General features: G+C 36.9%; 1 protein-coding gene across 2 annotated transcripts in view; it reads right to left on the bottom strand.

The window, feature by feature from the left end:
• Window positions 1–231: 231 nt before the first annotated feature.
• Window positions 232–13,195, bottom strand: part of LOC118802426 (protein Atg16l2) — a 38,596-nt gene continuing 25,632 nt past the window's right edge. Inside the window, exons 15-18 of one of the 2 annotated variants that reach the window (XM_036562978.1) lie at window positions 6,687–6,836; window positions 5,972–6,019; window positions 1,879–1,980; window positions 232–459 (exon numbers count right to left, since the gene is read on the bottom strand). In XM_036562978.1, coding sequence (XP_036418871.1) covers window positions 366–459; window positions 1,879–1,980; window positions 5,972–6,019; window positions 6,687–6,836 — 394 coding nt within the window. In that variant the 3' untranslated portion in view covers window positions 232–365. The remainder of the gene's footprint in view (window positions 460–1,878; window positions 1,981–5,971; window positions 6,020–6,686; window positions 6,837–13,195) is intronic. The other variant, XR_005006669.1, reaches the window with a different exon arrangement.

Below are 13,195 nucleotides of genomic sequence, written 5' to 3'. Positions count from 1 at the left end.
AAAGTACAGGGCACCTCTCTTCATACGTTTCTTGGCATTAGTCTTTTCCGTTTTTTCCGAAAAAAAGAGTGAAATTTTGACTTTTGTGAATGTCAGCAAACACATGCTTTTGCACACTCGGAGTCAGTAATTTATGAAAAGAATCAACAGAGAGGTATCTGAAGGATCCAAACTGCTGTATAAAGTCAAACCAACTTGATGCTTGCATGCTGGCTTGTGTAGCATTGGTTGCACTGAAACACGGGAGTACAGTTGGAAGATGGAACATGCTGGACCGTTCCTCACATGCTGAAGATGGATGACTGTAGGTTATTGAGTCTGGTAGGCAATCCAACAACAGGGAGCAGAGCCACGCGTCTCCAGGTTCAGACGTCGCTCCAGAGAATGGCCCGCCGGCTCTTATCTACACTCACCACATACTCGCCTGACATTGACCATGCCACTGCATTAACTGAGCATCTGAAATAAACAGTGCAGTCTATAAGCAGAATTGTTCATCTCCACAATTTGGCATTTGCAAGACATGTCCATAAACAACAGAGCCATAAAAATATTCCTGATGGCTGCAGTGGAGAGTTACAAATGAAACCATGTCATCTTACAGCTAAAAGCTTCACTCTAGAAATGAGATCTTACATTTGTAATGTTCGGTCTATGACTGAATATACTGAAAGTTAAACCAGTCTGAATGCATGTAAACATATTTAGTCAATACAGCAACTATATGATAGGCTGAACATTATGCTGACTTAGTTGACAAAACTACAAACAAACTGTTATAAAACAAGAATTGTTCAAGAATTGCTACCACATGAAGTATTTTTTTTAGGTTGAACTGCCAAACCATTCTTTATAGTATAAACTGACATCTCTGAAATGGAGTAAAATTCATTCTGCCAAGTACTGAGGTGAAAAGCTATCTTTAAAGGGGCATTCCAGTCTGAGCATTTAGTATGTTATTTGCCATGTTATGTGTTATCCTATAGTGCAGCATTGCATCTGTCAGCCTCAGCATTTTCATAATTTTTGAGTTTGATCAATTCACAAATTTGTATCCTTTAATTTATCAATGCGCTCTCACTACAATGCCCAGCATGCATTGTATAAATGTTGTACAATCATTGGGAATCCCACCCAATTAAAGAAACACTGATACAGTGATGTTTCAAATGTTGCTCCCACCTTTCAGATTCATCATCTGAAGGGGGTTTTCCAAGCACTTAAACTAGAAAATCTCCCTTTCAGGACTATTGTGGCATCACTGTAGGAGGTGAGTAGTCATGTTTACAACAGATGTAGTATTAGTAAGATTTTTCATTTCGGCCAATGTGCCCCTTTAAGGTCATATTACTTTTTGAACTGGCAGGACAGGTCCTATATTATAACAAACCAGTCCTTACCTTAAGCAAATCTTCATTTCATGTTTTGACTTGACAAGATATTTTAAAGAACAAGTAGCTAAAATGTTTGCCCATTTATTCAGAAGATGCTATTCAGGTATAATATAAGCTATTATAAGAGAATCCACAGATCTGATAATAACCTACTTGCTTACCTAAATTAAGCAATCAAACAAACAGAATAGCTGCCGTAATTGTCCTGTAAGCCAGAACAAAGTAAAAACATAAACTGAAAGTCCGTAAGGACTAGGTTGGAAAACATTGCTGTGTACCTTTTCCTGAATGGATATTACTTAATATTGAAATTGAGATGGCTATGAGATGTCAAATTCATTGACAATGCACACCAAACTATGAATGATTTTAGCATTTCAACAAAAAGAAAATCCCTCTCATAACCTCCTGCTTTCTTTCAACAGCAGAAACCATTTGATCTTGTGCAGAAACTGTTTCAGGCTAGCAGTGGGATTCTAGATACCTGTGCATATCCGGGAGTTGGGTTTCCAGCTTGCCTGTGCTAACGTTCCAGACGTACAGAGCACCATCTGCAGAGCCAGCCGCCAGGTAACATCCATCTGGACTAAAGACAGACGTTAAAAGCAACACTCAAGTAATGCCTAGCTATATGTTTTTCAAATACTTATCCTCTGCCTTGTGATCTTTCTGGCAAAAGTATAATTATTCAGTGACCTTTTGGGTGAAGGTGCCTTGTTCTTAAAGGCTAATGCAGTTACTAAATGCACTGAAAACAGCTGAGTGCTTTAAATTTTGAAATTTGATATTTTTATGGCGCAGCGCCACATAAACATTATTCCCTATTTCATTTTATTTCTTAGTGTATTTTCATAAGAATGTATAAGCCCATCCCCAGGACTTTAAAGTTAACCGCTTAAATGGCCAGCTCCCACCAGCAAGCCCAAAGTGTTGTTATACACTTCTATAACCTAAGTGTGTAACCAATTTGCACTGAAGTCCCTGTAGTTACTGAATAATAAGCCGTAGTATGTAATAAGCAATCAAGCAAACAGAATAGCTGCTACAATTGTCTTAAATGTTAAAATATGGGGTTAAAAAACTTTACTTGGAAGGTTTGCTCTAGATGCTTATACATTTACATAGCTTTTAATTACAATAACTATTTATCTATTAAATTCTCTTTAATTTTTCCTAACTCTAACCCCAATCCCAAGCCTAAACCTCAGCATGGGCCTAAACTAATCCAAACCAGATAGTTTATTAATAACTTTTTAACCACTACAGATAATATACCAGGGGCCATCCAAGTAAGGTGGGGTCGAATTCTGCAAAGATGTTCCCTTATTCACAATAATTGACTACAAGAACTTGTAATACATTTGTCAATTTAAGCTCCTTCGCTCAAAGCTAATTTAAGGACTGAACTGAAAGCCCCCCTCACATACATACTCTACACTCACACCTCTTTTGATACTCTTTTGTACTATCTGGAACTTTGCTGCTAATACAGTTTACACTTTGTTTACTCAAGTACTGTGTATATCCTACCTCAGTAACTGCTGTGCTCACGTATGTTATCTGACTGCGTTTACTCACAGATCACAGCATGTTAAATAATCTTTGCACCTTATTCCACAACCCTACCTCATGCTCAGAAATGAGTGCTGTGTCAGCGCGGCACTGTCCTGTCTGTTTACTGTGTCTAATGTCTGTTTTATTTATTGTATTGTTTCTAGTCTAATTCTTTTTGCACACTTACACCTGCACGTTACACTTTGTACTATCTATTTTGTTTCATGTTGCACCGTGTTCCTTGGACGGAATGTAATTTCTATCCACTGTGTACTTGTACATAGATGGAATGACAATAAAAGCCTCTTGACTTGACTTGACTATATCTTTAGCTAATACTGCATTACCCTAAATTCTGCCAAAAAGATGGCACATTTTTAATAATCAGGATCATAAACGATTATCTGGTTAATCAAAGGGATGTAAAAAGCAACAATAAAAAAAAAAAAAAAGCTTTTGCTAAAGTTAGCTTATGGCTGCAGAGACTTTTTAGATGACTGGAGGTTAAAATGTGGAAAAACCTTTTATTATTCAAAAATAGCAGAACAGAATATCAGTAGGTTTCCTTGTCGGATGAGTAAGGGAAGTTACCTCTTTAGAGAAGATGAGGTCAACAATGTCTTCTACACAAGTTTTCACCTCATGGCGTTCCAACATGCTAGTTTATCGGATAAATATATTTTCTCATGAAGGTGGGATCAAATTCTGTTTCCAAACTGGTACTGGCTAACATCAGCTAGAGTAGTTAGAGTAGTTAGTCTAGTTAGCACACTATCTCTACCTCCTCAGTCACATACTTTACAATGTGTTCTTGACAACAAATTTGCATTAAGGCAATCGTGTTGTGTAAGAGCAAAGTATAATATTTATGAAGAGTTTCACTCCAAAATGCTGTATAATCTTTTGTAACAATTTCCGATATAATGAGTTTTTGAAAAGAATAATAGCTAACGTATAATGGAACACATTTTTATTTCTCTAATAAAGGTGGTATTTATCGTAAAATAGCAGTGATGTTTCTTGTTTGTGTAAAGCTTACTCCAAACAATAAATATATTGCATATTCTTAAAAACAGCGAATAGTGCACTTTAGAACAAAACCCTTCATGTATACTCACAAATACGAGCAAAACTGCAATAAAAACACAACAAACACCAAATAGTGATTTCAGTATTGGAATACTGAAATACTGGCAGCTCGAATGGTTTACTAATTACTGAAGCACCCATGCACATCCCTATATGAAATATGTATAAATTTAAAAGGACTTAAAATTTTGGGACTGATTTGCTTTAATAAGTTGCACAGGAGTGTTTCCTCATAATACAAAAATGTCAGTCTGATCGGGAAAACACAGTGGAAATGCCTTAATATGGCTCTAAAAGGGTTAAACTGACTTAAAAGGTCTCGGGTGGAAAATGTCCCATAATGATAAGTTATTACAGTCACAGTATGCCTTCATTTTAAATTTAATTTAGACGTTGGTCAGATGCTCTCATCTAATGATTCTGACCGATCTGCTATGGTCTCATTAATTCATCAGCCCTTTCATTAGAGCACCATTTACTTAAGGACTAAGCTTAATCTGTGTGTAAAAGGCTCTGTTTCTTGGCAGCAGTGGTGAGCTGCCGGTGCCGTGGTGAGCATATTCAGCCCGGCGCTGGGCTCTGGACCTGAGGAAAACGTTGAGGGGGAGGGTGATAAATCTTCCACTAGGCCCCTCCTTCTCCTAGCTCACATTACCCAGGCAGACCCAACCTTAAAAAAAATTACGCAATGCATTCTGGTTCTACTGTTGCCATAGAAACTGCTAAGTGTATGACTCAACTGGGAGTCAGCCACTCACCAGAAGCATAAATGGGGCCTCAGCCTTTGTTATTTCTGTATTGCTCTCTGTCTCTCTTTTCTTCTCTCATCTTACATCACACCGAGCATTTACACTACACTCAGTGATCATGCAAAGAAAATGGTAGGGTCACACTGTGAAAAGGGTGTGTGATGGAGGAGGAGGGGGCTAACTAAAGGCTTCCAGCAATTCTCTTACGCTGACCTTTACGAAAGCATCTGGGATACTGCAAAAGGCCTCTTCCCAGAATCTTCTGGTTCACATAATATAGTACATAATCTGCTTCTTTCTCTGAAATCTTTTTCAAACCGTCATTATCATTTACATTCAAATTGACCACAAACGTTTTATCAGAGGACAGCTGAATGTTACTCTGCTTATAAGAACTGGGTCTTCCTATTGACCCAGCATTTAAGGAGTACAGTTTTGAGTGCAAAATCTGGGCTGTTGCTCACATGCATCACTCTCGGTTCACACAACGAGTAAAACAGTTGTGAAGCCTGCCTGTTTTATCACACAAATGAGGTGGAGCTAAAGTGTGTATGGATAAAATACTATTAGTTTAAAAGCTAAACGAAGTATTCTAAAAATGATTGATATTTCATAAGTATTTGGTATCTCATGTTAAATATGATCTTTCAAATCCAGGTTTTTAACATACATATTTACAGTTTTCCAGACTGAGATTACAACTTGTGCTGTGCCACATTTTAATCTAACATGCAGTAGTTTGCCCTAAAGCTAGCACTGCAACTAGCACTCAGGCAGCAAACTTTCCATTAAATTAAATATTTGGGAAATGTTCTGTCCTCCCCCTCAGCTGAAATGGAGATTTTGATTGGTTCTACAAATGTGACTGTATGTGTCTATATGTCAGTGGTCCATGATCTGTGCATGTTATGGAGAGTGGAAGTTATTTTTTTGGATGTAAGCATCATGAAATAAAAGTAGTGGGTCAAACGCCCGCTCACCCACAGCAGCCTTGTATAACAATATTTCAACACACAGACACAATGCTCTACCTGTGCCACATTTAAAAACAACCATTAAGAACTCATGATTTTTACAGATCATGATTTGTGTTTAGTGTTTCACATTTGTACTGCGCTGAATCTGACAGGATTTTTTTTGGACTGGCTGGACAGCTGGACTGCTTGTAATGTTTTTGCATCTCACCTGAAGATGGCCTTGGTACTGTCACTTCCACATTTGAAACCTTCTGCCCTAGAATGACCATACAGAAAAAGAACAAAGAAAACTTCACTTATTACTTTTGTTTAAACAAATGATTTACTGTTGCATTTCCATCTACGTTGGTACAATAAAAATGGTGACTTAAGCCAGGAATATGTGAAAATTGATTCTGCTCCAAAATGTGCAGAGGTTTATTTTATCACACTTTAGTAAAACTAAATTAAGGTGTACATGTAAGATATGTGAACAGAGAACTTAACAAATCTGAAGTGCTTCAGTACAACTAACTGTGCATGTAAGTTGCACACTGATTACTGTTTAAAGACATGCATTTATTCAGTGATGGCTGGTAGAGATTGGTCAACAAAGATGGACTTGGCAAACATTTTGCCCACAATGCAACCACATCAATAGGTGGCAAAATGTGCAATTAAATAAGCTATAAAACACTAATCTTTCAGTGTAACAAACTGTGGATAAATACATCAGATAACATAAGTTTTGTTGCACTACACACTGTTACACATTTAAGACAATTATAAAAAGATAAAATACTAAAATGTAAAGCTCTATGTGGCCTTAAAGTCACAGAATTAAATTTAATACTTTAAGACTTTTTAAGGACCTGCAGACCTGCAAACTTGCTAAAGTCAAAGCTGCATGGACAGGGACAACCCTACTGTACAGCTCTCCGCACCTGAAGGCCATCCTGGCGTTGCTCATCCTTAAGTCCACCAACTGCAGGCTCTCATCCCTCGAGCAGCTTAACAGCTCCCTGTGGTTGGGAGAGATGTCCAATGACGTGACTTTGCCCTGTAAGGGGACCTCCTGTGTGCAGCTTGCTGCCCTACAGGAGTATGACAGATTTAGGAAAAGATGATTGCAGAAAAAAGAAAAGAAGTGATTAAGAAGATGGAAGATTACTTACAGTGAAAAAATCCTTATGTATTGCTTTGCATTCATCTTTCTAGAAAAGGTATTTATGTTCAAATCTCAAAAAATTAGAACATGTTTCCTGTACAAACATGAATGTCAGCTGAGTAATGATTTAGATTTCATATCGAATGCACCAAATTATTTTGAACTGTATATCTAATGGGTAAAAACAACAGAAAAAAAACATATTCTGTTATACTCTTCTTATTACCACAGCTACACACATACTTGTTATCGTGAGGCATTCAACCTTAGTATCTTCAAAGTGTGTGAATTTGGCATCATTCTACATTTTTGAAAAGAAAATTTCAGCATTCCTGTAGTAACTATGATGATTGCAGAGTTCTGTGTGAAACAAGTTAAATGAACAATAATTTCTTTAAACTAAATGAGGAGTTGAAGAAATTGTCCTTAATGTCACTAAATCCAAGAAACAAGACTAGATCAAGCAGATTAGACTCTCCTGAAGCAGCTTAACTTAGGTGTTAAACATGACTAATTTGACTTTTAAATCAGACATCAATAATGTCACTAAGACTCACGCTGCAAGATGCTAATTAGCTGACTCATGCATTTGTTCTCATATCTTCCTTAGGCCAGTGTAACGCAGTCTGTAAGATTACCTCAAAATAATCCTGCAGACAGACTGCACCTTGCCCAAAATGCAGAACCCAAAGCGTTTTATGACATGTGTCCCAAAAAGATTAAAAATGAAAGTGGTAGCATCATTTTAGGAGTGTTACAGGTAGAGCATTAAAATTGTCTTTTTACTGGACATAATACTTTATTACAGAAAAACAGCAGAAATGATAAAAAAAGGTTGTACATGATCTTAGTTATCGCTTTCCTCACAAGTAATGTAAAATTAAAAGCCAATGTAGAGATGCACCAAAATATCGGTCATCAAAGTTTTTCACCTGAAAATGGTCAAATGTGGCACTTTCAGTCTTTGACGCAAAGAGTGGTTAAACGTGTCTAAAATGACAGTTTAAAAAAAAATAAATAAAAAAAATAATAATAATATTTAAAAAGCCGTTTTTTTTCCTCTTTTCTGGTCAGCACAGGCACATTCAAATAGTCTGAGCAGTAGCAGATCAACAGTGAAACACAAACACAGCTCTCTGCAGCATAGGCCTCTGATCTACTCAGTCTTTAGCTTACAGGCTCTGTAGCATTATCTGACTTCATGAAATAGTTTAATATACACAAAAATTATACTGAATTACTCAATATCTTTTGATAATCGATACTGGATCGTAAGTCTCATAGGCTGTTACTGCAAACACATGCGTTCGTTACATCCTACCAGAGTCCATGTCTTTTTCTATTCTTTAAATGATGAACACTAAAGCAACTTGTGTGCTAATAGCTCCCTTTGCTGGAGAAACTTCAGACTGCTAGTCAGGAGCTCCAAAGCCACGTCTACATGCTTCGTGTATTAAAAAACAAGATGTTTTCTGTTGCTATAGCAGATGGGCTCTGGAACTCATCTTTAAATGCGTGTGGGGAAACCATGAAGTAATATATTCTCTTAATGTTGGTTCTCTCAGTTTTAATTCCCAACTTGGTGATTACTGTCTTTGAAGAATCCGCAGGATTATTATGTTCATTTTAAAAGCTTAAATTAAAGAGCAAATTACATATTACAGAAGCGTCTCTTTTGGTCTTCAGTTTGTTGACTGAATGTGTTACAGAATCAAGAATTTTCAATTCAGTGCATCACTAAGCCAATCAACAATGAAATATGGTTAATACTAGTCTATGCCTATGACTTAGACCTACAGTATAACAAGACTGGTAGAACGACAGCAGGACAGCTAAAGAACATGCAGGACAGCACCACAGCAGGATAGCAGATTTAAGTCCATGTAACGATTATTAAAAGAAACATTCTATTGATTTTAGAAATATCCAAATAATTCGGTCAGTCAATCTTTCAGATGTGTCAAAGTCGTTCACAGTGGTTGATGTGAAATGGTGCATGTCTTTACAGCGATGGTGATAGGAACCAGGGCTTGCAATGTCTACAACACAAATACAGGCATTTTATTTACTTTTCAAAACCACCAGTGAACCTACACGTGTCTGAGATTTTATGTGATGTTGAAGTAACATTTTCTTACTTTTCATGTACCTCTCCACCAAAAATAAACTAAAAACAAAAATCTCTAAAATGTCAGACTTTCTGTCTGAACTGACATTGTAAGCTTCTCTGCAATGGCATGTTTCTCGTCAAATAACTCTGAGTGACTTTGTTTTGCATCTTTACCATTTAACTATACAGAAATTAAGAAAAAAATAGTTGGAATTCAAGTACACAGTATATGACTTTATAGCTAAAGACAGGGCCAGTTTTGCCTCAAACATAATGGCTTCAAAATGATTTCTTTTGTTTACAAAAAATGTAATGTTATTAGATGAGTAAGTGCATTACTTCTTATAAGACATTTCTAATAAGAATTCAATAATAAGATTAGCAGTCTAACTGTTTATGGTGATGGTAAAAGTAAACTGTTTACCACAGAATCATTTTAATGGAATAAGTTAATGAGATGGGATGTGTCAAAGACAGTATTGTAAGGAACTTTTTATCCCATTTCACCTTGTTAATGGGGGATTAGAGTGTACAACATCCTTTATCTGTATTACCACTGCACTTGCTGTGTTTTGATATACTATATATAAGATTTCATATAAAAATATTAATATTGCCATGAACAATGGAGATGGATTCTTCAAAGCAGTCTAGTGTTAGAAGGAAGTCTGTGTTTGCTGCAAATATCATACAGTCCTTTTAAATTGTTCTAATGTTATGTCATGCTATTTAACTATATATGCTATATTCCACTACGTTTACTAAAAGCCTATACCCTAGCACCACAGCAGCTGAGGCACATTCAACCAAAAGACCCATGAAGATAATAAATGAGATGACCTTCCCTGGTGGTTTTAGGTCTCTTAACACCTTTATGCTCTCTCATACCTTTAAACAAATTGATTTCATTGATTTCATTCCGTCTCATTGCATCCTGATTGATTCACCTTTGCACAGAGCCAGAGACTCGTAAGAAAGCTGATAAAGCCTTAGCTTTATGTCAGTGAGGAATGCATTCAAATGAAAACATAACAGTACATGTTTGTGCTGCTTGTTTGTTCGCTTGTATAAAGAAGCGAACTAAATGACTTACAAATGTGCACCCTCATGAAACGAGTAATTTATGAGTTTAGAACAAATACTAAGTAAGCATATGAGCATAAAGTCACCACATAAAAGAAAGTCTTACTCTGGAACAAATCTAACAAATCAGCAAAGCACTGCACTTTTTTTCTTACAAATGTCATAACACAGCACAAATCACCTATTACAGAGACGTGAAGAGACAATTAGTATGTGGGCCGATAGTTGCTAGGCGACAGACGAGTTGCCGGCACAGCAGCAGCTGGAGGTTACTGTTGCTGGGAGTGAATGAGAGATGTCAAGGGCTCAGCCTTGGTGTGAATAATAGGCTGATTTTTAAACCTCGAAATGTACAGAAGCAGAAGCATGCTGATTATAGTACTTGGCAACACACACAGATCACACGGCTGTTCTGACCAATCTTTGGATTAAAATGCTACATCATGTCTGCTGACAACTTACACATATCTACGAAAAGCCTGTGAAGATATATTTATAAACAGTTTTCATTTTAAATCTCCTTATTTTTTCAGTATAGAGGTTAAAAGACATCACTGTGAATCAAACACAGTTAGATCTTATGCTGTGTGACAAAATATCTGCGGTATCAGACATATTGAGACATTGGAATGGTTTCCACTGTTTTTTCGCTACACAACTTTCCAAGAGAGATGAAAGTAAGAAGAGAAAAAAACTCCACTGTGCTGCACTCAAAGCACTGTGTGTATTTACATTTACTTGTTTTCTACGAAATAATAATTAATTAATTAAGCTCTTATTGGGTGCTACTGGACTTTGACTAAAATTAAAATAAATAAACGCAAAATGAATGCTGGAACTTCTTTTTTATTCTATATATAGATATATACTATCTCACAACACATATCTGTGGTAAAATAAATATAAATAAATGTCTGTACTGTTACACTACTTTCTTAAGCAAGGGCCTGTTAAATCCAACCTAGTGCTGCACTTCTTAATCCTATCTGGTGGGGAAATCTGTCATTTTCATGTTGGATAGGAGCAACAGAGGCTGCATCTTTAGACACAAGCTAAAACTATCATCAGCTAGAGCAGTTAGAATAGTTAGTAATAAAGCCGCAAACATCTCAATCACGTCCTTAGCAATGTGTGCTTGGCAGCACGCTCACTCGTGTTTGAGTGGCACAATGTAATATATTTACTCACTCACAAATACGAGCTAAACCATAACATTTCACAGTCTCGTTAAAACATAAAAGTGGCATTTTATTGAACTGCTGGTCTCTTGTCTATATTTTCTCTGTCTTCCTGTGATGATACCAGAATACTCGAACAGTGATTTCAGTATATGAATATTGCCACTTCAAATGGTTAATCTAGTACAACAGTATCCATGCACATACCTTATAAATCACAGAAACAGGAGTGACTACTTTACCATAAGCATTGCAGACACACCAAAAAAGTTCCATATGCAATATTTTTCGCTGCTCAGAAGTATAAAACATGTGCAACCATTTGATTTAATCATAATTTTATTTACCCCAACCATCTAACCTGGATGTCTTAAATGAATGCATGATGTAATGAATGAGTCATAGACTTGACGTAGAACAATACATTTTGGCTAGATTTGGCTTGATGACCACAGAGAATATAAGTAAATCCTTCTTCAATTGTCTCCATACTTGAAAAAACCAACTGCTTTTCAAGGATAGGATATAATGGAATATTTACCGCCATGGATTCGCACAGGATTAATATAACCTAAGGTTATTTTACAGTTCATTTTATAGAAGTATAAAGCTGCAGGAATACAAGTGTACGAGGCTCATCATGAGGGTAACGAGTGCTGTCCCATCTCGCCAAACAGACAGAAAGGCTAATGTGGCACAATGGGCTCGTTAGCATCAGAACTGGACCTTGGAGCAATGGAAGAATGCCGCTTGGTCTGATGAGTCCTGTTCTCTTTTACATCACATGTACAACTGGGTATGTGTGCTCTGTCTACCTGGGGAAGAGATGGAACCAGGATGCACTCCTTAAAGAAGGCAAGCCAGTGCAGGAAGTGTGATGCTCTGGGCGATCCCCCTGCTGGTAGACCCCTTCATGGCAATGGTATTCCCTGATGGCAGTGGCCTAGGATAATACACTTTGCCATACTGCACACACTGTTTGGGAATGGTTTTGAGGAACATAACGAAGAGTTCAACGTGTTGCCCAGGCCTCCAAATTCCCCTGTGGGATGTGCTGGAACAAGAAGTCTGATCTGGGGCTGCTCCACCTTGCAACTTACAGAACTTGAAGGATCTGCTTCTAATATATTGGTGCCAGATACCACAGGGCACCTTCAGAGCTCCTAGCCTATCTTGGTATGATATGCAGGTGTTATAATCAAATGGGGGACGTCTGCCTTTATCACCGTGCTACTGGAGGACAGACGTACAGCATCCAACACTGTAAAGTACAAGGATTAACTGATTGACTCTTTGATTTAATTAAAACTACAGTTAGCTACAACCCTATTAGTGCACTCTAACACTTCTACTACATGTCAGCTTGTTGAATAAACAGATCATTATTTATCATGTTAAAATATGACTGTAGATAAAATGCTATTCTGTGGTTAGATGCAAATACTCTCAAATTAAAGCTGACATTCTGCATTTAACTATACAATTAACTATTATTTCATTTTAAATCTAATGTGCTTGAGTAGAGATCAAAACAACAAAAGTTGTATCACTGAGCAATTTCTTACAGACTCACAGTGTGTGCTTATGAAACAATATTTTGTTATTACTGCTAACCATATGGCATTCCCTGTGGTTATGCACAAGAATATTCCATAATGACTAATTACACAATGATCATCTAATAACAACTGCTCCACCAGACTGCTGCTGTACTGAAGAAGTTCCTACCTCTACACACACAGTGGAGAAGGCTTGACACTAAATGTTTGGGTTGTACATTTTAGGGCTACTCTTGATTGAAAATTTTCACCATCCAACAAAAGATTTTTGTCTAAAATCAAACTAATTGCTCCATTTTCTCTACACCTCCCAAACAGATAACAACTTAATAACATAATATGAGAAACAACAATC

The sequence above is a fragment of the Colossoma macropomum genome, unplaced genomic scaffold (assembly GCF_904425465.1).
Source record: "Colossoma macropomum unplaced genomic scaffold, Colossoma_macropomum, whole genome shotgun sequence".
Classification (NCBI taxonomy): domain Eukaryota; kingdom Metazoa; phylum Chordata; class Actinopteri; order Characiformes; family Serrasalmidae; genus Colossoma; species Colossoma macropomum.
This window is presented reverse-complemented; position numbering and strand designations above follow the sequence as displayed.